Source organism: Tiliqua scincoides, chromosome 3, assembly GCF_035046505.1.
Source record: "Tiliqua scincoides isolate rTilSci1 chromosome 3, rTilSci1.hap2, whole genome shotgun sequence".
In the NCBI taxonomy this organism is placed as follows: domain Eukaryota; kingdom Metazoa; phylum Chordata; class Lepidosauria; order Squamata; family Scincidae; genus Tiliqua; species Tiliqua scincoides.
In genome coordinates, this window is record NC_089823.1 from 115,778,303 (window position 1) to 115,804,438 (window position 26,136).

At 42.4% G+C, this 26,136-nt stretch overlaps 1 protein-coding gene across 3 annotated transcripts in view; it reads left to right on the top strand.

The window, feature by feature from the left end:
• Positions 1 to 209: 209 nt before the first annotated feature.
• Positions 210 to 26,136, top strand: part of DACH1 (dachshund family transcription factor 1) — a 471,956-nt gene continuing 446,029 nt past the window's right edge. For all 3 annotated transcript variants that reach the window (XM_066619755.1, XM_066619756.1, XM_066619757.1), the window contains exon 1: positions 210 to 1,469. In XM_066619755.1, the coding sequence (XP_066475852.1) occupies positions 289 to 1,469 (1,181 nt within the window). In that variant the 5' untranslated portion in view covers positions 210 to 288. The remainder of the gene's footprint in view (positions 1,470 to 26,136) is intronic.

The window sequence follows — 26,136 nt, forward strand, 5'->3', positions numbered from 1 at the left end:
TTCTGTGGTCCTATCTGATAGCAGCTGTGGTCTGACTGCTTCCTCGCGCCAGGCGAAGACTGTTCCGCTTTCCTGCCAACCTGCGCTGACAAAGTGGTGCCAACCCTCGCGGGGGGGGGGGGAGAAGGAAGGCAGGAGTTGGAGGATGGCGAAGTCCGCCCGGGACGGGACGGGCCGTGCAGTGCAACTAACGGGTCGCCAAGAGGAGGAGCAGCCGCGTGCCTCTGGGCTCCTCCCGCCACCCCTTCCAAGGCGCCCCCCGCTCCTTTGCTGCAGGTTGCTGGTTGGATGATCGAGGCTCCCGGCGGCGAGGCTGGGGCTGCTTCAAAGGGTATTTCAAGTTGCCGGAGCTCCGCCCCCTTCCCTGTGCCGTGTGACAACAACAAGCCGTCCGCGTCCAGAGCGCGAGAGGCTGGAGCGGCGCCGCCAGCACCGAGGCACCTCGCAGGCAGCGCCTCCCGCGCCCCTCTCGCCCCATGTGCTGGCAGGGGAGCCCCAGCCCCAGCCCTGCGCGGGCGCCTCCTTCCTCCTGAGCGAGGCGAGGCCAGGGGCAGGCAGCCTCCCTCCCTCCCCCGCGCACTCTCCCGAGCGGACTTCTCCTTTCTCCGCAGTCGCTGCCGGGACACCGGCGCTGCGCCTCCCTTCTCCCCCAGCCCGGGGCGGCTCTGCCGGGCTCGCGCAGCTCCGCGCGCGGGCCAACTTTCTCGGAGAGCCCGCGGGCGCGCCCCCCTCTCGTCCTGCGGGGCGGACGCGTCTGATGTGACCATGGCTGTCCCGGCCCCGCTGATGCCCCCGACCCAGCTGGTGCCCCCCCAGCCGCCCGTCTCCACCTCGGCCGCCTGCACCGCCACCACCAGCACCAGCAGCAGCAGCAGCGCCTCCGCGGCCGCCTCCCCCCCGGCCAGCGCTCCTTCCGCGGCCGTGGCAGCCTCTGCGGGGACCAGCCTGTTCCGGCCGGAGCCCGTCGCGGCGGCGGCGGCGGCCACAGCCACCTCCGGCGGCGGCGGCGAGAGCGGCTGCAGCGCCAGCCTGGGCAGCGGCGGCAGCAGCAGCAGCAGCAGCTCCGGCGGCGGGGGAGGAGGCGGCCCGTCCGCCCCCAGCGCGGGCGCCTCGGGCGGCGCGCCGGGCAAGCCGGTGTACTCGACGCCGTCGCCGGTGGAGAACACGCCGCAGAACAACGAGTGCAAGATGGTGGAGCTGCGGGGCGCCAAGGTGGCCTCGTTCACGGTGGAGGGCTGCGAGCTGATCTGCCTGCCGCAGGCCTTCGACCTCTTCCTCAAGCACCTGGTGGGCGGCCTGCACACGGTCTACACCAAGCTCAAGCGCCTCGAGATCACGCCCGTCGTCTGCAACGTGGAGCAGGTCCGCATCCTGCGCGGCCTGGGCGCCATCCAGCCGGGCGTCAACCGCTGCAAGCTCATCTCCAGGAAGGACTTCGAGACCCTCTACAACGACTGCACCAACGCCAGGTAGGAGGCTGCGCGCCGCCCCGCGCCCGCCCGCCCGCCCGCCGGCAAGCACGTGCTGCGGCTCGGCTCCCAAGTTGGAGCGCAACTTCTGCGCGGCGACCCTCGCAGGGCCTCCCGAGCACCTCGTTCCAAGTGCGGGAGGCAGGAATTGCCCCCAACCGAGTGCATTGAAAGGCGGCAGCAACCCTGCCCTCTTTCTTGGGCCCGCTTGAACTCCCCTCCCTTGTAGCAGCCATGGAAGGGGAGGAGGAGAGGGGACACTTCCGTGCCACAGTGGAGCACCTGCCCACAGTGCTAAGGCTGCAATCCCCACCACGCTTTCCAGAGAGTAAGCCCCATTGAACCAAATAGGACTTACTTCTGAGGAGGCCTGGTTAGGATTGGCAAACTGAGGGGATGCCCAGGGAACAAATTGGTGCATAGAGGGTACCCCCCCTCCCCCTTTGTATACTGGATGAGATATAATTCTTGGGGGGGGGGGGAGAGTCACAGCACTGTGCAAAGGGGCATCCTGCTTTCCAAACAAATCTGCAGGTGTTGGGGATGAAGGATACAGGAAATGGTAGTTAGTACTGCAAAGTAGGTTTCATAAACCCAGACAGAACTTAAGTCACATCCATGCAACAGATATATCACCGGTGAAGCTTCTGAATACAGAGGCTTTAAAAAAAACGCACATACCCTCTGGTTTCCAACCTGATTTCTATTGCTTTTATCAAACTAGTGAGTTAGCCCAGAGAGTGGGCTAGAGAAGGGAATGGAGGATTGACCTTTTTGAAGAATACTTATTCTATGCTGACTGCTATGCTGCCTGTGAAGAATACTATGCTGCTCACATGTGCATGGAACTGTGGTAGTGGTATCAGCAATACTAGAAGTGTGCTGCCAGGTACTCCAAGTAGGTTCTGTTGATGTCAGTGGAATTAGTTTCCAAACACGTGTTCTTAGGACTGTAGTGTTGTAAGTTAGTTGCTCCTGAACTCACCGACTGTTAGACACAATCTATAATACTCTAGACAGAGTTAAAGAAGTTATGAGAAACTATAATTCCAATCTGGAGTGGTTTTTGAGAATCCAGTCACAATCAGGATATGGAATTTGTTAACATGGAATAAGGAATTTGACCATATATGTATAGGTGTAAATTAGTATGGAAACCTCTGAACAACATTCTTACCTCCTTTCAGAGAACAACATAGAACAGTTTTGCCTCCACTCTGGTTCTTTCTCTTGTAGAAACCAAGCAATGACACCCTGAATGATCAGAAAGGGAACCCTTAAGTTTGATCAATCAGTGATTTTGTTGATCAGGGACCTGTAGTTGGTGAATTGAATTAAGAACATGGGGCTAAAAGAACCACCAATCCTTGAGCCACCAGGATTAATTTTAAAAAGGGAATTTTGAAACATATATTAAATTACCCAGGAAAAAGTATGTAAATCAAGTTTTCAGTACCCTAATTGATATTTTCCTGAATGAGTGTGGTTTTTAATTTGTTGCTACAACAATTAAAACATGTTGGTATGTAAACAGTCTTTATTACCTAGAAACATAGTCCAAGACCTCTGATTATTCAACCCACTTGCTCTTTTGCACAAGAGAGAATGAATCTACTCAGAGACTGGGGAGTAATTATGACATGGTTTCCTAGTTGGTGCTCTTACATGTGTAAGGATGCTAAGCAAGATCACTTACTTGAAGACTCAGTGCCCACTACTCTCCAGAAGCAAGGGCAGGTAGTGTCGCTATGAGATAGAAGTTAAATGTTTGGTTGGCAGTCTCAATATTGTTAGTTGGCACAAAAATAAATACAATATGTAACTTTCACATCATATTTATAACACTTATATCATGTCATTTATTTTTGCCCTAATTGGCTTTTAAGAGATTTGACTGTAAACTTTTCAGTTTGCTTGTGTTAAATGCTTGTTTCATTTTAAACAAGGCTGTTTTTAAGGGATAGTTAATATAACTGAATTAAAAACAACATACCAATGTAGAGTGGCTAGTACACTCTGAATGTTTTAACACTAATTGAATTATTCTTCCACCACTAAAGAAAAAGAACCATGGAACATTCTCCCATCCTTCAACCAGTTTAACATCTCTGAAAAGTGTTGCAATTAAACAGTTAAAAGTTGGAACATGTCCTGATATGTTTCCTGCTCTTCTGAATAAAAGGAAAGTGAAAAGTTCAGAGAAAAAGAAGTTAGGGTTGGAGAATACAAGTATAGTATAGAAGTGGGCCTTGCCCCTTCATTTCTGCTTATCTCCTGTGTGTGTGTGTGTGTGTAAGTAAAAAGGTTCTTTTTCAATAGATTTATGAGGAGAGGTGTCATACAGGGAAAAAAATTTTTGGCCTAATTCTTTGAGTTATAGGAAGTGAGATGCAACTATTTATTTTACTGGTAAAAGCTTTTGTGACTCAAAAGTTTATGTATTCTCATATGAACAGAAGCTTGTGCAATGAATATCATCTTACCTATTTCTCTTATTCTTTGGGACCAACATGGTAATATCTGATAGTTCTGAGCTAGTGCTGTTTAGCTACATGAGGATCATTGAAGATAACTTTATCAGGAGTGAGTCTGTCTGAACCACTTGTTTCTCAGCCATTTACCAGTTTGCCCCCAGGCTCCCTTGCAGGTGGCCCAGTTCTCAGTCTTATAGCTCCCTTGATCTCACTGGTCAATTCCATTTGGCAATCAGGTAATATTTGTGGAGAAGCTCCTCCTGTCTGTGTCAGCTGAACTACATTATAGCACATCTTGTTACAAAACAAGTGGTAAGAATTGTATGTTGAAGAGCAGGCAATAGTAGTAGTAGTAGTAGTGTCTTTCTGAGACACAGTAAGGCACTTGTGAACACCCCCACTTTTGTACCCACTTCTCTAGGATCAAGTAAGCTAGACAAAGGGATCCCATGAAAATCCCCAATTGTAACTAAAAAAGGGTGGGGTGAACTGGAAAGGTGATGAAATAACAATAGGAATGTCTTTGGTAAGGTTTCAACAATCTGCTTTCAAAGGGAAAGTTCAAGTCTAAGGGCAGTTGTACCAATTTTGCTAGTTTTAGGGTTAGGAAAAAATTATTTGATTCATTAAAAGAAGAAAAATAATGAAATTGTTGTGACTTAAGAGCAATGTGTTCAAATACTTTCATTGTATGATGAGGATCCTGTGCCTTTTTCAGGCAGCTGTGTGTGTGTGAAACTTTAGATGAGATTTGCTAAACTGTGAGATATACTTTCTCTGTTGATCCTTCCCATTAATAATTTGGGGTTGCATCACTTTAAACTGGAAGTTTTTGAGATGCATTAGCATGTAGTAAAGTAACCACTGCTGTGACTTCTGTTCACTTTTGTTTGTAATTATTATCACTGTGTGTTTAAATGGATTTTTTAAAAAAGAAAATGAGGGGACACTGTAGAACTTTCCTTTTTTGTACTGAGGAGCTAGGGTGTTCAGGATGATAAATCAAACATTGCAGAATAACATCTGAGTGTAGCTAAACATTTTTGTGTGTGTTGTTGCTTAGTGTGCAAATTCACCATTTATCTTTTTTTCAAAAAGAACTGCTGCTGTTGAGTATTTAAAATGAACAATAATTAACAATGAGTTCTGTTTTTGAAAGCAAAATGCTTGGACTTCCACAAAGCTGTAGCATGATTTTTGGAATTTGAAGGAACAGTTCAGTACATTTTCTAATAGTTTTGCATGCTTTATGTATTGTAATCATATACGACAAAGGATTATTGTAGATAAGTTCGAATGAGATAAATTGCACTTTCTAAATGCAAGCAAATAAGTTTATTGAAAAATATCTCAGGAAACTTGTGCAAGTGAAACAACATTTTTTAACAACTTTGTGTCAAAATGATTCTTCATTATGTATACAACTATATTTTGGTTGATGTTTTGTGTTTTTTTAGTAAAGAATAATTCAGTTTTAACTAGTTATAACTCTCTATATTGCACACATTTAACCAAAAGATCAAAATACATTCATTTTGGAAACTTGCTATCTCTTTAATGTTTTGAATGTTTTATCTAAACAATATTTTTATTTCAGAATGAGTATGACTGAGAAAGTGTTGATTTCAAAACAGTAAACAACTTGTTATGTATATAGTATATGTCAGCCACCTGTCAACCTTGAACATCATCTTTTTTTGGTAGCTGTGATTGTGAGGGAGTTGATGATGCTAACCATTTAGTCAAGGCTAATATACTGTTTAATCAAATAGTATTTCAAGAAAGCTATTAATTTGTTGTGAATCATAATCTAATTTGGCTTTCCTTTAATGTTTCGATTCATTAGTCAACACTTGCTAGAAGTACTTTTAATGGTTTATCTGTATAAAAGTGACATTTTAAATAAAAATGTGCTTATAAATAAAGTGTCTGACCGTATGAGCCTATGTATTTCTACTCAGAAGTAAGCCCCTTTGAGTTCAATGGAACTTCCTTCCAGGTAAGTATGCATAGGATTGCAGCCTCACAGTCCAAGCCTATGCATGTCTATTCAGAAGTAAGTCCCATTGTTTTCAATGAGACTTACTCCCAGGAAAGTGTGGATAGGATTGCAGCCTAAGTCTTACTTAACTGTGTTTGCACTTTGTGCAGATTGCCTGAGTAATGATATACTATTTCTAAAAAGGCTGTTTTCTGAATAATAGCAGATGCTGCTATTAGAAAGATTAATATCATTTTACAGAAATATGTGATATCTGATGTACAAATCTTTCTGTAATACCAGTGCTATGTCTTTTTATACTTCTCAGTTATACGTCCCTTCATTTCAGACAGCTGTAGAGAGAGTATAGTTTTCCATATTGTAGTATAGTATTAATTTTCTTTTTTCTTTACCAAGCGATAGGTGATGTTCAAAAATCTATGCTGTGGATATAAATATGAGCATCTAAATAAAATTGGCATAGACTTGGCTTGGTACAATTCAGAGAAGTGTAAGAGCTGAAGGAAGACCAGCAGCATAACAAATAAAGGATGAAGATGGAATATCAGAACCATGAGAAAGGCTAGATGTGGGCAAATCAGTCAAAGCCAGAGCGCTTACATTTAAGCCAGTCTATATACTAGTCCTATGCAGGCTTGTGGAAATGAATCCAAATATACAAGTAATGGTACTTACTCTCTAGTAAGAGTTTTAGGATTGCAGCTGCTATCTTACTGATACACCAATCCAAGTGCTCTGCTTAAATTCTTAAATTCAGATATTCTTATTTAATTAGTTTGTGTAGTGGGGTTGCCTATGCAGTGAAACTTGTTAGTTCTTTGATTGCTTGATTTACTAATCAAGGCCTCCTGTATTTTGTTGTCCTTGTTCTAGATTTCTGTCACAACACGATCTTCTTCATTGTCATGAATTCAGTTAGTTGGCATTGCTGGCCTTTGGATCAGGTCCCATGTGAATACAGGCTTGTTCCCCAACCCTTTTCTGATCTTACAAGATGCTATTCAATGGGTACACTGACAAGCATAATAAAGTGAAAAATTGCTAGTGGGGTTTGCAAGCTCTTTTAGTTAGAAAGAGAACTAATAGCTTTTGGAGTACAGTATATCAGGAGGTCCTGAAAATAGGTATTTCTCCCTTAAACTTGGTTTCTCTTGCAGTTTTTCCCCCAGATAAGATTGGGTAGCATTTACTTTTGCTTGGTACACTTCAATATTTTTTTCTGCTTTTCTTTATTTAAAAGTTAATCCCCCTATAATTAAATGTGTATAATTTATGGAATAGACATTTTGTCCTGCCACACATTTACTAAGATTTAACTGAAAAGCTTTGTGCGTTCTTAGATTAATGGATAAAAATGATAGCTGGAAGGGCAAAGTAGAGGATAACAGTGATTATAAAACCATGTTATGTAAAACAGAGTATGAATCTATTTCTTTATGATAGTAATATTATTTAATTTTAATTAACATAAAAAAATGTTAGATGATGTACATTTTTCTGATTTGTTTTATAAAATTTAGGGCGCAGCCCTAACCAACTTTCTAGCACTGACCTAGCCACAGTACCTGTTCCTTAGGTAAGGGAACAAATATGCTCTTACCTTGAGGAAGTTTCCTTGGCTGCTTCCCCACTGCAGGATGCAGTGCACGCCACATTGGCACAGCTAAATCAGTGCTGGAAAGTTGGTTAAGATTGCATCCGTATTGACATAGGTTATAAATAAGTAAACTAAGAATTCAAACCTGTTCAGCCCTGGTGCAGAATGCCAGTTGGGGGGAGGGGTAAATGCTGCATCCTGTTTGTTCCATTACCTTGAAGCTGCATTGTGCTGAAAAGTTGGATAGGATTGTGCTTAACTCAGTTGCAAAGCTGATCAAACACTTAAATTTTACTTTGCTATTTAACTTTCTTTCATATTTTTGCCGTCTTGACCATATCACATTTATAGTGACACCCCCCCCCCCCCAATCTACTTATTGGAGGGCCTGGCTGCAGAACTCCTTCCTGACCCATTCAGGTGATTTGTTAAGTCGGGTGGCTTCTATCAATCATTTTGTTACCAGAAGCAGATACAGAAATTATTGAGATAACTAGCTGATGTCAGTATTAATAAGTGTTTTATAGCTGTGTTGCATACTTTCTGTATTTACGCAATGTGATTTTTAAGAAGCAAATGTTATTTTGAGATGCAGATAAAGCCAGTGTGTTTAGAAGAATCTAGAGGCCTATGCTTCCTTGCTTGCTAATATGTGATTTATGCTTACAAATTAGTGCTCTAACTTTTCATGTAAATCTAGAGCATATCCTGCTTTCACTCCTGTGATTCACATACTATTTTTCCATGATGCAATATCCCTTCTTACTAATGAATATTTTTTTTACTGCTACGAATCTTATTGAATATACATTTACTGATGTATTGTTTCTTCTGTAAAAAATGGACTTTGGTAGGGTGTAAGCAGGAATACAACATTTTTTAATCTCAAAATGTTCAGCTGAATAATATGTCTAGCAGTATTTAACTGGGAGAAATTGGAATATGCCAGCAACTGATAATGTGTGGCAGTTACTGACTGATTTGTGGTAAAATGCTTGCACTGTTGGCATGTGCCCAAAGCCAGTGTGACATGTGTTCTGTAATAGGTGTCAACAAATTTTTCTTCTATTTAATACTGATTTGGTATTGTGTATCTTCTTTTTGCTAGTGTTTGGCTATATCAGTGTTTCCCAAACTTCTTTGACTGCTTACCCTAAAAATTTTCTCTCAGTCTGGTGATCCATGGAGTTGGTATATGTTAATAAATATCCACAATTAATTTGGTTAATTGGATAAAATTTTTTAGCGGCTACCATGATCCTGCTTAATTTGGTGGGTGAGCTCCATGAAACTATGCTTCAAAAACCCAGGCATATCCAGTAATTTGCTTTTAGACATTTTTCCAATTAAATTGGAATTTCATTGGGACTTCTCCCTTCCCATCTTACTCGCCTGGCAGCCCCCTCATTCCTCCTTCTTTCTTCTCCTATTTGGTACCGGCTTTAAGCCATTTGGACCAATTGCTCCCAATTGCACCTAAGGAGGCCCAGTGCTAGAGTAATCTACTCTAGTCTTGTCAAGTACATACAACAGTGCATTGCACATTTTCTAAAGAACAGCAATTTTAATTTTCTTCTGAAATCTTAACAAGTCAGCAGTGTTTGTACTGTTTAAATTTTGAATTTTTTTTTACTGTACTTGAATTACATAATGTTGATTAATTATTGAACATGTAAAAATTTAGATCCATTTGGTCCATTAACTTATGTGCACTTTTTAAGGGCACATTTTGATTTTTTTCCACTCTACCATAGAACTATAAAGTCTATAATAAATTTTATTTACACCTCTAAGATTCCACAGACCATGGCTGGAACCTGGGCCCCTGCAGAAAAGTTTCCAGTTCGGCCCCACAGCTCCTAAGGCTGGCCTGCTCCTGTCTCAGCCTGCAACAGTCTGCTCTCCCAGCTTCTACTCTGTATCCCTTCTCTAGGTTCCTTGCAAGTTCCACTGCCCAGAGCACTCCTTGCAAGCAACAACAGATTACCCCACTTTCTGCAGGCATTTCTGCACCATAATTATACAGGCACATAATTATACACCACATCATATTATATGATGTGGACTCACCTCCCTGCATTACAATCTCTGTGCATGAACTGCAGGTTGTCCATGACTTTGTGTACCTTGGCTCAACGATCTCTGAGACTCTTTCTCTCGATACCGAGCTAAATAAGCGCATCGGTAAAGCAGCTACTACGTTTTCAAGACTCACAAAGAGAGTCTGGTCCAACAAGAAGCTGACAGAACATACCAAGATCCAGGTCTACAGAGCTTGCATCCTGAGTACACTTCTGCACTGCAGCGAGTCATGGACTCTCCGCTCACAACAGGAGAGGAAACTGAGCGCTTTCCACATGCGCTGCCTCCGATGCATCCTTGGCATCACCTGGCAGGACAAAGTTCCAAACAACACAGTCCTGGAATGAGCTGGAATCCTTAGCATGTATGCACTGCTGAAACAGACACCTGTGTTGGCTTGGTCATGTTGTGAGAATGGATGATGACCGGATAACAAAGGATCTCCTCTATGGAGAACTTGTGCAAGGAAAGCGCCCTACAGGTAGACCACAGCTGCGATACAAGGACATCTGCAAGAGGGATCTGAAGGCCTTAGGAGTGGACCTCAACAAGTGGGAAACCCTGGCCTCTGAGCGGCCCGCTTGGAGGCAGGCTGTGCAGCATGGCCTTTCCCGGTTTGAAGAGACACTTGGCCAACAGTCTGAGGCTAAGAGGCAAAGAAGGAAGGCCCATAGCCAGGGAGACAGACCAGGGACAGACTGCACTTGCTCCCAATATGGAAGGGATTGTCACTCCCGAGTTGGCCTTTTCAGCCACACTAGATGCTGTTCCAGAACCACCATTCAGAGTGCGATACCATAGTCTTTCGAGACTGAAGGTTGCCAACTTCGACTTCTGAATTACACAGGCAGTCCCTGTATCCGTGAATCTCATATCTGTAATTTCAGTTTACCATGGATCGGGTCTGCGGGCCCCATGTGCACACCCCCTCTGGAGGCGAGGGGAGCTCTGCTCCCCTTGCTTCCAAAGGGTCTTCTGAGCCCAGCAGAGGCTGTGCGCATTTGCCCGTGGCCTCTGACGGGCTCGGAATGACTGTTCAACTAAAAGAAGTCTACTTCTGGTTTTTCGTCAAAACCCGAAGTGACTTTTTTATGCCTTATAAAGTTTAGGGAAACCTCAGGAAGTCTGGAGGGCCTCCCTATGAGGTATTAAAAAGTCACTTCAGATTTTGATGAAAAACCAGAGGTACTTTTTTGTTTTGTTGTAACAGTCATTCTGAGCTGGGCAGACACTGCAGGTGGATACACACAGCTCTGCTGGGCTCAGAGGTGAAGGAAGCTCAGCTTCCCTCACCTCTGGAGGATGGGTGGGGTATTCCCTCGTATCTGCAATTTTACTTAACTGCGGTGGGTTCTGGAACCCTGTACTTTTGATCCGGGTGTACTCTCAGCTTCTCTATTCTAGTCTGGCCTGCCTCTGGCCCGCCTCTGGCCCAGGTTCCTTTTCTCATCTTGTCTTCTACCCTTCTATCTTTTCTTGTCTTCTACCCTAACTTCCAAACCTTACCACTCTCTCTGCTTCATTGCCAACATCATGTCCTGAATGGTCGCTAGATCAGCATGTTGAGAAAGGGATGTTCTGAGGGTTGCAAGGCAGGACTTCGCACAAAAGAAAAGACATGTGTGCACAACCAGGCAGGAGAAGCCCAGACACCATGCAACTGGCATAGTGGGAGGTTTGCAAGCCAGAACAATTGTATAGCTGGATGGGTGGGCAGGCAGACACACAGAGAGGGAGAGGTGGGTGGTCACGCAGGCATGTGCTCCTCTTCCTCCTGGCAAAGGATGTGGGAAGATTACAGAGTATACCAATTTTCCAACCAGCTGCATATGTACAGACAGTGAGAGAGAGGGGGGGGGGTCAGGTGTTCTTCCTTCAAGGTCATTGAGCAGGCAAGAGGCTTGCAAAAGTACAAGCCTTTAGCATGCAAAGTACAAGCCTGCAAGTGGCACCTTCCTCCTTCCCTGCGACTCCAGCACCCACTTTTCCTGCCAGTCCCAGCATCCAGGTGGGATGCATGCATGGGTTTCTGGGTGAGGAAGAGCAGGCACACAAGTATGTGGTGGGATAAAAGGAGAGGCTCCACTTCCAGATTTGCAACTTTGCTCTGTCCAGCTGCATACAAAAGAGAGTAACACAGAAAGAGAAGCACACTTGACCTCCCCCTTTCCTGACACGTCTGAGTTGGTGAAAGGTTTGCAAGAGTGGAGGGAGTTTCTTTTGTAAGCTTCTTGCCTCTTGGATGTGCCAAGAAGAGGACAGCAAGGTGTGATTCTCTCTTCATTCTCTCTGTTGCTTTCGTATGTGTGCATACGGAAATCACAGGAAGGAGGCTCCACTCTTGTAAGCCGATCACATGTGATATGTCCTGGTGATGCATGGCTCTCTCTCTCTCGGTCGTTCCCACGACCCTCCAGAACATGCCTGCAAGGCTTGTTTGGGCCATGACCCTGGGTTTGGAAACCAGTGGCCCATGCCATTCTAAGTTATGGTTGGAAATCTGTTGCATGTGCATCATACATGGTTTGTGACAAAAATGGAGAAACTACATCATTTAAGTATGCCCCTTTTCCCCTGGAACTATTTTATTGATCTATAAAGTTATCATAGCAATCTTCTAGTGCAGTGCATGTATACATATGCTAACTTTTTATGCATAGCATCTGTACATAAGAGGTTTTAATTTTTTAATACAAGTATTTCTTCCTGTGTGAAGGTAAGCAAACTTATTTTGGACAACTGATATTATAAGAAATAGCAATCAGGTGTCTGTACAAAATTGCAGATGTTCACACTGTCAACTTGAAGGTACTAGGTGGATGCAAATGGTATCTGTTTAGATTTGTTAATCATTGACTATTTAAAACCAATACTGTTGCTGTCTGCTTTACATTCCATTTATTGTTTCAAAATAACAAAAAATGTAAACCTTTTGCAGGGCAATATGAACAGTGACTTCTCTCCTGTCACCCCAAATAATCCATTGCTCTGTATAGAGAGGCAGTAACATGATCTGACAAAACATATATTGATAACTGTTGTTGCATAAGCTAATACATGGGCAACTTAAAAGCTGTTATCTGTATTTTAAAAAAACCCATAATATCTGCCAAACAATATTTATTATCTGTTTGTGGGGATGGAGGACTTTGTACCAGTGTTAATGAGCAAATTCTTACGCTTTCTAGGTTCAGTCAGGATTCAGATGTCTAGCCCTGATGCAAAGTCAGTTTCACTTCTAAAAATTTCCACACATGTGTAAAGCTTTACAGAATTGGATTGTCGTACTCTTATCACTTGATAGTATTTGTGCTCCTGTCCAACTAAAACAAATGCCGATTGTAACTTTTGTAAAATGCAACTAATGCAAATACAGCCCTCCCCCTTGAAGCTACTCTGAGAACCGTTATGTACAAGACGCAAGGGAAAAAAGCAGGTTCACTTCAGAGTATATGTTCACTAGGTAGTGATTTACAATATAGATAATAATTCATTTTTATAAATAAATAAATATTTCTGTCCTTTTTCAATCTCTGTAAAAAGTTGTTCATAATTTTGATTTTGTTGCATAATTTTTCAAGTTAAGTACAGACCTCCAGAACCTAACCTGTATTTTAATACTTGTAAATGTATTTAATAGTTTATGACCAGGAATGTGAAATCATCCCGTTGTCATTGGTTAAAATCTAGTACTCATAAGTTTTTTCTTTTTTATTTAATTCGATATATGCTCTATTCAAGTGCCATCTCTGTAACATAAGTGGTACTTTGGCTTGGTTTTTGATATCAATATCCCTCTCCCCCATGTCCTTTCTTGCCCTGCTTCTGCTCCTTTCACTTTCTTTACCTCCACCTCCTCAATCCCCTGAATCTATTTGCCTCTGTCTTCCTGTAGGTTCTACGCTCTCTGCATCTCCACTGCTTTGAAGACTCCCACTTCCCTCTTCTTTTCCCTCATCTCTCACCTGTTGTCCTCTCTGCTCCTTTCTCTTCCACTCTAGCCTTTCCTAATCTCTAGCTTAAATCTTCCCGGTTCACCTTAGCCCCACTTCTCCGTCAACTCCTGCTCTTGTAGCTTCTGGTGAACTTGGTGCACCAACCCTGAGAGGCGATGTTCCAAGTTCTGCGGCAAGTCTTAGGAGACTTTACAGACCCACTCCTTGTGGATACACTTAACCCACTGGAGAAGTTGGAAGTTGCAGGAGCTATGTCATGGACTGGCATCTGATGGCTTGTGGACCAGTACTTGTCTGTGGATCACACTTTGAGGTGCTCCAACCTAGATGAATGCAAGTCACATTGAGAAGCACTGACCTACATGTATGTAGATTCCATTAGAATCAATGGAATTGATTCCCTTGAATTTATTTTCAAGGGAAGTGATGTAGGATTGCAGTACTTCATGGTTTAACATAAATGGTTTGCTTGAAAGTAAGTTCTACCAATTCAAGTTGTACTTTGAACAGAATAACTTGCAGACGTGTCAGAGTATAAAAACTCTAGATTTGTAAAACTCTGAGAGAAGGTGGATTTTATATATGTGAATTTTTTTAAATTTGCTGCTATTTAGGCTTATTGTGTTGGCAACCTTCAGTCTCGGAAGACTATGGTATCGCGCTCTGGATGGTGGTTCTCGCACAGCATCTAGTGTGGCTGAAAAGGCCACACTATTTAGGCTTATGCTTTTAATATACTATTCCCTGTTGAAGCCTCAATGCTGTGCATGGCTAGAGGGTGCTGCTGGCTCCACTGTCCTTTTGCTCTCTGTTGTCTCCACGTTATGATGGCGGGGATGGATGGAAGGAGGCTCCTTGACACTGGGTTTGGCTAAACTGCCACATTGCTAGTGCTCCTGCTGCATGTGGGCAGAAACAAGATGGCATCCATGCCTCCTAGCATGTGAAATGAAAGTCTTCAACTCACTGCTCAGTTGCTAGGCATGGTGAGTCAAGCTCTTATTTGAGTTCTTTAAAGGAGAAATAGCAACTCTGGGGAAAATGCACTCCAAGCATGGGACCCAGGGCAGCCGCCTCAGTTGCCCTTCCTAAGGTACAGCCCTTCCTGCTGGTTCAGATGATACAGAAGAAAAATGGTAGGGGCTCAGTAGTGGTTCTTCTTTAAGTTTATATTGCTGGACTTTATGTATATTTGAAGATCAAGAATCTTAGATTTAGATGAAGCGTAACTGCTTCTTGATCCATTCTAGTAGTGTGTAATGCTGCGCTGTTCAGCATATGTTACTTACGTGCATTTTTGTGTTTCAGTCAGCATCTAGCTAAAATAACTTGCTTTATAAATAGCTGAGAATTATTTGGTTTTATGAAAATTTACATACTCTTAAAGCAACATTACAGTTAGTGATTAAAGCCCAGTGAAAGGTGTTGCCTTCTTTCTCTTACCTCATTTTCCTAGGGTCTTGGGAAGTAACTGTTGACTTGTCCCAAGGATGTGACATTTTAATTTGGATTCTCTCTACGATATGGGTTGAAGAGCATTGCCATGTGTAGAACTGTTGCATTCTTTTGTAGGCGTGTCTTTCAGAGAGTTGTGTCCTTCTGAGCACCTCAGCCCAGTGGGGCATCACCTGTTGAAATATTTTCCCTATTAATTACTACTTGGACTCTGGGATGCTGTGCTTGACACTGACATAACATTAATGCATGAATGGAGCCTGGCTGCTTCTGTTCTCAGCTTTGCCGTTGACCTTAAGGACAAATTTCTTAATTCCTGTCTATCCCTTCTTATCCTTCTGTGAAATTTCAAATTCTCAAAAGTATTGTGAGGAATAACTGTTATTTGACTAATTCCTTAGGAAAGTTTGATAAGGAAATTCTAATGTCAGCAAAACTTCATCTCTGTATGTAGATTCTAGTAACAGTATTTTCTAATGATGGGTGGAGAAGCTATGCATGACACTCTGCTTTTCCTGCACAGTAGTGAGATTTGTATCCTGCAAAAGGTGATGCATTTTTTAATTTGCTTGGGCTATCATTCCATTAAGATGTAATTGCAAATCATGGTTTGTTTGGTGAATGAGTGTGCCCCAGAAGCTTGTGTGCTCCCTCCTCAATCTTACATGGGAAATTCCTCTTGTACATCTTGGTTTTTCCTACTTGTAGTTTGCCATGATGTCTGAATTGGCAAACTGTATAATGAAAATTTTGAGACTTTGTGGCCATAACCTTCTTTTCTAGAAGGTGAGGCTTGCAGATGTGCAGTATGTTTCCATCTGCAGCCCAGAAGAGGGACAGCTCCCTGCCCAGGCCTTATGCTTGGGGAAGAGGCTTGAGATAATTCTGCTTACTCTTTTACTCAGCTTCCACTGCCTCTTGGTGAGAGCTGCAGATGTGCATTAGTTCATTCATTTAATTCCATTTATTGCATGTATATCCTTTTGACCATAGTGGCTCTGTGGACACCTCACTACAGAAACAGTCCCTTCCTCCCTGAGTTGAAATGCTCTGACAGTTGCAGTGCTAATCACAGACAGGGAAAAATAATCAAATATAGTAAAAGAGTGTTCCTGAAAAAGTTGTTCTTGATCTTTTAAAGTCTCTTAATCTCTTAAAGGTAAATTACCCGGTGACCTTAGGGCAGGGCTTCTCAAACTAGGGCATCGCGACACCCCAGCCTGAGGGCCCTGGGCTCTGCCCCCTTAAGGGGCAGGAGGGAAGCAGCGATGCAATCCCCAGGATCATGTCACTAAGGGGGTTGCAGGGACTGGCATTTACTTACCGTTCCCTGTAGCAGCCTCCTGGGGCTGCAGGGAGCCCTGCGCGACCCCATGCTGTAGAAAGTGAAAGCGGAGTGATCGCACCCTGCCTCTGCAGAACCAGAAGTGGGGCGCTATTGCTCTGCTTTCACTTTCTGATGCTTGGGGAGCCCTGCGGAGGGTCGCACAGGGCTCCCTGCACCCCTGCGAGGCTGTAGCAGGGACTGGTAAGTGCATGCCGGTCCCTGCAGCCCCCTTAGCGACATGATCCTGGGGATTGTGTCGCTGCCTCCTCCACCGCCCCTGCAAGGACTTAACAGTGGTTCATGCTCTCCCAGAGAGTCTGAGAATCGCTGCCTTAGGGTGTTCCACAGCAGAGGTCGCACTAAGGAAAAGAACCTCCTCTTTATTTACCATCCTTTGGACAAGCGTAGCAAACAGATTTCAAAACTAAAAGAGACCTTGTGGTCATAAACGTTTAAGATATTTCATTTCTACTTCTATCTGGTCAGTTTTTACCATTGGTGTTGGGGCAAAATCAGGCTATAGTACCAAATAACAGTGATGCATCATAGTAGTTTGAACTTTTCTGGAAATAAGATACATGAAGAATGGAACAATTCACCAGGAAAGATACCAACATACTTTAGATTGTCCAAGACTCCAGTGACGGAACGCTGACCAGCTTTTATAAATGCATAGCATTTTTTAAATTGTAGTTTCTCCATGAGAACATAATGAACAATATAATCCAAAATACCTGAGTATTTGGTGCTCGTGTCACATTTGTGCTTTATTCAGTCTATTTTTTTTAAACTCGCACAATTATATTTGTAAGTATTTCAGAGTTCTGTTATTGTTGATCTTATGATTTATATTGTACAGTGTAGGAAGACCAGTTCATCCAGTTGCTCTTCCTCTGCAGGAGTCCAGAGACTAGAAATGTCTCTTACTGTACAAATTGACTGTTCCCGATAGTCACAAGTCTGACTCCATAATATAGTACCACTTAGCTGTAAGGGCTCCACCATAATCTGAGCCTGGCTATAGCTGGAGCACTGTGTATAAAATATTTAAAAAATGTATTTTTTTTCCTCTGTACTAGTGAAATCTTACCTAACTTTGGTTAAAATATGGAATGGGTTCCAAAGGTTTTAAAAAAGGTATCAGGTCTGTATCCAGTTGGGGAGCAATTAGTTCACCATTACTGGTTTGGCTAGAATGCTGTTCAGTGAAGTTGAGAAGTCTGTTCAGTGACTCTTCCTCCCCCCCCCCCCAATGAAACAAAATTAAAGCAAATATTAAATTAAAGCTGCCTTGGGTCCCCTCATGAGAAAGGTGGGGTAAAAATACTGTAAATAGTCTTGAAACTGAATTTATTTAACTGAGTATTGTTTTCTTCAGTCGAAATTTTGAGTAAGTTACTTTTTATCCTTCAACGATACTGCAACAGTAGATTAAATAATTCATTTTTTAGACCTTTCGACAACTATGTGGTAGCAAATTCCAGGTGTGAACTGTATGCCCTATAGGAGTTCTTCATGCTTTTGTCTGAATAGGTGAGTTTGGTATTGGTCATTTACATGGTAGCGTATTGTGAGTAAAAATTGCCTCCAGGAGAATAGGAAGGCGAACATTTGTGAATTGGAAAAGAACTGGTTCTTTTGTTCTGTATAAATCACTGTTGTTACACCATAAGTGATTTATACAGAAAAATGTGTACAGGTGGGCTACTAATAACACAGGCCTACAAAATTGAGGGTCAGAAAAGTTTTTCCCAAACTTTATGGTGGTTTGATATGAATTTGGGGTGCCGATTCAAAAAATGGCATCCATTTTGCCCTATCACGTCTAGTTTTGGAGATATAGTATAACATCATTAGTGAATGGTTCAAGCAGCTTCCTCATTAGGAAGCCATGGTGTAGGCTTCACATTTATATCCTGACCAAGGCGCTAAGTGTGGCATACCTGATTCTCCCCTTTTTTGTTGCATCAATCCTTTGAAGTAGGTTAGGCGGAAATAAACAGCAATCCTATCCCCCCTCCCACTGGTGCAACCATGACAAAAATGGGCACGTTGTATTCAGTGGGAGGAAGGTCAGATTGGGAGGCTTTATGTGTAAGCTTCCTGCTCCACAATGGGTCTCCTCTGACCTGTGCTAGTGATTGTGGGGAGGCTTCAGGAAAGGGGGATAGGATCCAGCAGGTGTCATAGTTGCCAGATCCCCCCTGCCCCCATTCCGCCTTCCCTGCTTCCTTTTGCTTTCCCCACCATCTTACCATTAGTTGATGGTCAGGGATCCACTGGAGCTTGCAGAAAGGCTCTGGCCTTACAGGCAGCATTCTGGCAGCTTGCTACTCAGTGCTGTCGGAGTGTACTTTACGGGACGACGAAATGCGCGTTCTGTTACTGGTTGGCCCCCATTGGATTTGGCTGTGAATTTTGTCTGAGCATGGATTTGAAGCCAGTTGTTTCTGTTGCGGTCCAACTCTCTGACCACTGCATGCCTTGTGACTTCACAAAACTAATGTTTCTGGGCTGCTAATAATTTTTGTGGAGCTGTATACAAGACTAGAGATGTGTTGGGTTTTTATGGCCCTCTGTTACAAGTGTAGCTGAAAAGACAGAGGGGGCAGGAAATAACCTTTGAGAGTTTTAAGGAATGAAGAGTACTTCAAGCAGGATTCTGCTTATAACTTTCCTGTCCTCTGTGTTGCAGCATGTAGCACCGTCCACAGATCAATTCCTGAGGGTTGGTTGGGGTCTTTAGGAATAGTATGAGATGTGACATGAGGAGCTACTAATTGAGGGAGGGGTAGTTGGTGAAAACAGGGTTGCATTAACCAATGATCGGGCCACTAGGCTTTCAGGAATTTCTGGCCTTCTCCAGCACATTATTCTTTCACCTCACTACAGCTGACAGCCTGACCCGGTAGGTACTAGACCACAGTACATAGCCCTATATCCATTTTGAGTATCTCCTGGTCAATCCCATTCACAATCTTTTTAAAATATTTTTATTGTTCGAATAGAACTGTTCATGAAAGTTAAAAAAAATATGTACACCTGTGGGCTGGGAAAAACTGAGCATTAGTAGGGCTAGAAATCTTACTTTGAGGGGGGCTTGTGGTTATTGCATGCTACAGAGAGAATTCACTTGGTGGAACAGGGCTGGCTTCTCTAGTTCATCTTCCCTTATTTATTTGCTTTACTTTAATTAGAAATAATTATTTATTTTAATTTGCTTGAAGATGTCACTTCTGGCCATGACATCCCTTCCAGTGGGTCCCCAACAGATTATCATTCTAAAAAGTGGGTCCTGATGCTAACAAGTTTATAAACTTCTTCTGTAAAGTATTACCCCATATTGCAAGTGAGGCCTTCAGCTGGATGTCAATGACAAACTACCGAAGGGCCAACCGAAGCAGTGCTGGCTTGACACGCTGCACAGTGACATGAAAATCACCTGCCTACACCTGGACCGAGCCTGCAACTGAGAGAAATTGTGATTCTGATCCAAAATAGTGGGCCCTGCCACTACACGGGACAAATGCTAAAGAAACAGCAGCAGCAGCAGCAGCAAGTGAGGCACTGAGCTTATAGCTAGTGAGTTCATAGCAGAGATGAGATTCAAACTGGGGAAGTCCTGATTCACAGCTCACTCTCTTAGCCACTATGCCAGGGTTGGCCAACCTTTCAACTTTAGGGTTCCTGGACCTTTAACAATTGCATTAAATGTTAATCTCACAGATGACAAGCTGCACCTGCTGAAATTCGCTCTACACCAGTTTTTCTCAAACTGTGGATTGGAACCCACCAAGTGGGTTGCAAGTCAATTTGAAGTGGGTCCCTAGTTGTTTCAATATTTTATTTTTAATATGTTAGACTTGATGCTACCATGGTATGTGACTGCGTTTGGGGAAATGTTACAGATTCGTATTATGACCAGGCTACTATGTATGTTTTTAACAATGATAGTAAATGGGACTTATTCCTGGGTAAGTGTGGGTAGGATTGCAGCCTAGAATAGTTAAAAATGTTCCTGCTTGATGATGTCACTTCCGGTCATGGCATCACTTCCGGTGGGTCCTGACAGATTCTCATTCTAAAAAGTGGGTCCTGGTGCTCAGTTCCGTTCAGTAAGACCTTTATTGGCATAAAATACAAAGAAAGAACAAAACAGAACAGAAATATACAAAGACAACACAACATAAGCATAAACATCAGTCACTGCCCAGAGTCCCAGGGCTCTGCCTGGCTATTACCCCAGATAAAAAGGAAGCGACATTATCCAGAGTCTCAGAATCAGGTGTGGAAAAGAGAGACTGAAGCATGATTGAATCCTCCCAGCCCTGCATCCTAGCTAACAATGGGCCTAGATATTTCTTGCGTGACACATCATGTAGCGGGCAGTAAAAAAAGGTATGCATTAAAGTCTCAACGCAATCCCTACCACACTTGCATTTCCTCTCTGAGTAGGGGATACCGCTGAACCTGCCCGTTACTAAGGCTGATGGAAGAGCGTTACATCTTGCAAGTGTGAAAGCTCTCTGAGCCTACGGGCACACCAGGTGGTAAAAGAAGGAGGCCGGTTTCCCAAAACTGACTGGAATATGGAGATGGAGTGGAGAACATGTGGTTCTGGCGGCATTAAACAGCTCTTGTTGTTCGATATCAAGAATTCTTCCTTTGACGATTCTGTAAGCTGCATCACAGCCAATCATACCTAACTCTGCAGTGTCCAGCCCTATTGACTTAATTTTAGTTAGAAGATCAGTGATCAATATAGGCAGGACTGGATCCGATAATAATTGGTGCATTAGATCAGAAGAGGTAGGGTTAAATAAAATCCTAAACCAAAATTTCAGTAGTCTTAACCATGCAGTAGTCCTTAATCGAATTAACCCCATCTCGAGACACAGAACCGAGTAGGGAACGCACCTGGGTAAGCCCAAAATTTTCCGTAAAAAGGAGGCTTGGATGCATTCTAGTGGTTGGTTAATAACCTTATACCAGACAGGAGAGCCATAAAGAACCTGGGAAAGGGGTCCCGGTGCTAAAAGTTTGAGAACCACTGCTCTACCCAATTGTTGGAATCCTAAAGTCGAAAGGTTGGCCACCCCTGCACTATGCTGTAGCAGTTTTCAAGCATTGGCTCTTACGATAATATAATATTCAGTTTTGTAGACTTGTAATTTTATTGGATCAGAAAACTGTATGCCTCCAGTGTTTTGTCTCACTTCTTTGCTGTAGACCAGAAAAGAGAGATTAAAAACAACAATAACATCCTATGCATAGAGTACACTCACATTATCTTTGTTCTTTTAAAGAATTGGGCTGGATCCTAAGGAACACAAGTGGAAGGAAGCTTGTGCAAACAGACCTCCCCGTTCCCTTAGCACAGCAGCCATTGTATGTCCCTGCTCCCGCGGGTTAGGTGACCCTATGGAATATAGGGCATATAGATCCAAAAGTGGAAGGATGTGTCAACAAAAATGTTGTCTTCTGTTTGTGCAATAGCAAGTTAGGCTCTAACCTAACATTACTCAAACTGTGGGTTGGGACCCACTAGCCAATTTCAGGTGGGTCGCGTAGCACTTAGCTCAGCCACTGTTGACAATACAGAGCTGAAAATGCAGGGTATAGAGCTGCTGTCTCCTGGAGGGAAATAGGCATGGTGCTTTGCCCTGAATAGGTGGGAGGATAGAAATGGGGGAGGGCTGGATAGTTGGAGAAGGATCCAAGTCTGCATTCTGCTTTGTTTTGTCAACTGGAATGTTTGAATTCTGAGCTATACAAAATAACAGCATGAGTGTGCTATGTAATTGAACCTTTGGCAGATTGTGGCTTAGGTTTGAAGCCTAAATTGATGCCACTTCCAACCATGACATCACTTCCAGGTTAAGGATATCACTTCTGGTGGGTCCCGACAGATTGTCATTCTAAAAAGTAGGTACTGGTTCTAAAAAGTTTGAGAAACTCTTCTCTAACCTGTTGTCTTTCATTTTTGATTTGCATTATGTTACTGATATCCTATACCTGCAGCTGACTAGAGAATTGAAGTTTATTAGTGAACATCAAAGTTACGGATGTAGCAACGATGCTACTCTTGATGCCTTAAGGAACAGTTACCATGCACCCCCATATTTCTTCCTCTCATGTGCTACATTTTCTTCTTTTCATTGTCTACCCTTGTAGTTGACGTGGATGGTTTTAGAATGCTTTGTTACTTCAGTGTGCAGAGTCCTCAAATGAAATTGGTAAGGTGTTGAGTCTGTTGAACCAACTCAGTTCATGTTTATGTCCTTAGTTCCAAAAACACAAAGCAAAGTAATATGCTTTGGAGTTATTGTGCCACCATTCTCACATCAAAACTTGTTTCTATAGAAAGAGAGCAAACAAGGTTAAAGGTGCTAGACAGACTAGTGTGTATTTAGTAACACTGTTGGTCTAATCTTATCTAGGATTGGGCCAGCGCATGCAAGGCTTTACAGCAGCGGAACATAGTTCCGTGGTTATGAAATCACTATTGCAGGTTCTAAGATGACCCCTTGAGGAGAGGTTACAGGGTTGAGGGGATTTACATTGTTTCCTTGCTGGAGCCATCCAGTCTACCTCTCTGCTGGATACAACATGCCTGTTTTTGGTATGGCTGCACTGGGGGGGGAGGGGGCGGGGAGGAAGAATAGGATTGACCTGTGTGATTCTCAACCACAAAGTTGTGTCATTTGATTATAATAAAATTCTGCAAGGGTTCTTGATATGGAATGGGCACAACAATTGGTGCATCCCATCTTTGCTAGTGCAGCAAGCATACTGAATGTGTAAAAAAATTCATAAAATTATTTTGATAGCGTGTGCTAGATTAGTTTCAGACCTTAAAAACTAGATGAGGAAAAAATAGACATATTGCTTGTATAACTAAGAAAAAGGTTTATGTTTCAGGGTTGTTCAAATTTTGAAAGCTGACATGCATGCTTTTCTAAAGTTCTGTGGAACAACTCCTCACTCTTACACCTCCAAAAGTTAACTCTTTGAGCGTAACATGTGAGTAACACTAACTGCCCTCTGACATATCCTCCCTGGGGTTTTTCCCCCATGAGTTGCTGAGTTACACGTGCCCTCTGTTTCGAGGAGTCACACACCCAATCAGTTACTTGTGGAGTGGCACAGGTTTCGTCTGATTGCGGCAAACTGCTGCTGCAGCTCTGCATCGGGCCAGCATAAGTTGTAGACTTGCCACAGAACTATGCAACCCAAATGTGGACTATTTGGGAAGAGACAAGTCTAGGGCTGTGAATCACAGGGGGGCGGGGGGCTGTGTGACTGAATGCCAGCAGTGTTCTGAGTGGGTAGAAGGTTTGGGCTTATGGAAATTTTTATTTTATTTCTTGTAGCATACCACTTTGCCTAGCATGATGTTTCTTGAAATTTTCTTGATCATAATTTCTTGATCTAGGCTATAAAGTTGCAGAAAGTGTTGCTAAGAATATTGCTAGCCATTGTGTCTCGGGTTATTCTTCTGCAAGATATTATTCTTCACAGCAGATAGTTTAATTTACTGAACATTAAAGATGAATTTGAGCCAACTTTGGAGGTGGGGAAAAGGACTTTTTTAAAGGAGGGCATGACAGTGACGCTGTTTGTTTTTGGCAAAACTTGTTTGTGATTTCAGGTACTCATGGGAAATCTCTTGATCAGATTCACATCTGTTCCTGTCAAAGTGGGTGCTAAGATACCGGTCACCCAGCAACCATGTCCAAGAGGGAATTGGGCCGATAATAACTTCAAAAAGGAATGACAGATGCTAGATTAGGATGAAAGACAAAACGCATGAAAAATGAGCTTGTTAGAATAAAAAATTTGTTCAAGCACCTTCATGCAAATTAAATGAATATTGAACATTTGCATGCAGTAATTCCTATTTTTCAATTGCTTGGGAAGAAAGAAACATGGTGTGTGTATATATAACACAAATGTGTAATTTTTAGTACCAATTAACAGACAAATATGCACTTTTCTGGGACACCTTCCCCTCTCCACCCCAGATAAGCCACCTGGGTGTTTCACTGTATGCTACATAGAGTTATATTACCTTTGTAATTAATATGAGTCTTTTGAAAAACTTTCGTATTGATTTTTAACCGCAAAACAAACAAGTAGTCTTATTTTAATCAGAATATTTAAAGTTGGGATGTTCTGCCTTTTTGGCTGTTTTCCTTGTCTTCAACTGTTGTGGCAAGCTTTACTAAAAGATCATAGAAGCTAAGTTCAAATGCTCTGGTTTCTTGTTGAATGGTCAAATCGTGTCCCTTTAAAATAAAATCTGTACTGGAGCAAAATGAAAATAAAGTCAGTTCTTGCCTGTATATTAACAGAGATGATTTTAAGCTAGCAGTTTATTATTGAAACATTCACATGACAATCGGAATTAGAAAAAGGACTGATAAAATGTCCTGATTGAGAGAGTATTCTGTGTCTTGGTTTAGCAGTGTCTAATGTGGTCACGTACTTAAATTGATTTTCTTCAGAAATTAATTAATTTTTCATATCGCCCTAAGCTGCAGTTAAAAAGAGTGCATACTTGTCTGTTTTTTCCAGAAATATTGCCTAATCATATTAATACCATTGCCCCAAGGATGAAAAGATAATTGTACAAATGCATTTGGAAATATGTATCGCTGAGTATTTATGATTAAATTATGCAAATGACCCAGCTCTCATCCTTTCCAGACCCAGATTGTCTAATTAGGATTGATATGCTGAATAGATGTTCCAGAATTTGAATACAAGCATGTCCAAAGAGCAGAAAATTGGAAATGACAAGGCTGAAATGTTGAGGAAAGTGTCTTTTCCTTTTATACTTTACTAATGTGGTGTTAGCAGTTGCATTTTTTCCTTTGGCTATATTGTATGACCCATCTGTCCTACAAGAAAGAAGTTAGAAAGAAATTCAACTTTCTCAAATGACACTATTTGGGGGAGATGAGAAAAAACACCAAAATGTTCTGTTCCTGTTAACATATTAACATATTTCTAATATGTTGCTCCTTACAAATTCTGACTTTCCATGTGCTTTTCCAGGTGTCTCCTATGTGTTTATATTTTTTATCTAATAATTTATTGTAACGTAGAGGCGATTGCTGCAGTTCCAGTGTTGGTGTATGGAGGACTTTCTTCCCCAAACAGCTGACATTGTTTTAACCTGCAATTCCAATTTGCAGCATTTATTTTTATTTAAAAAGGGTAGGCTGCTGGGTTTGTAAGAAGTTTTTAAGTTGAATTATTTTTTTAGCATGCTTGTTACTGACATTTGCAATACCAAAATTCTAAATTGTCCAATTTCTTTTTGCAGATTTGTGTGTTTCTGTGAAAGGTTAGACTATAGATGTAAGTGAACTGACAGTATTTCAGCCATCATTAGCAGCAGGAGTCACTCCTTCTGAACTCTGTAGGTTTTGTTCCCCCCCCCCCTTTGCAGGATGATGGATTGCTATGTTTAATACATTTCAGCTTTTGTCTGTCTTAGTGTGGATAGACAGCATTATCAATGATTTCAGTGGTGATTAGAGATCCATCGCTGCCTGTTCCAATTGGCCAGATAGTCCCCAGGAGTGTTTGATGTAATAACTTACCCTGTAATTGTGTAATTTAGCTTAAACATTGATGGCTAATTCGAGTTTGCTTTTTTAAAAATAAGCAAATAATATATGCAATTCACCAAGAGCAATTAAAATTACAAATCGTACTTCAAGAACAAACATATGCATCATATTAGAATGTTCCTTTAAAAAAAAA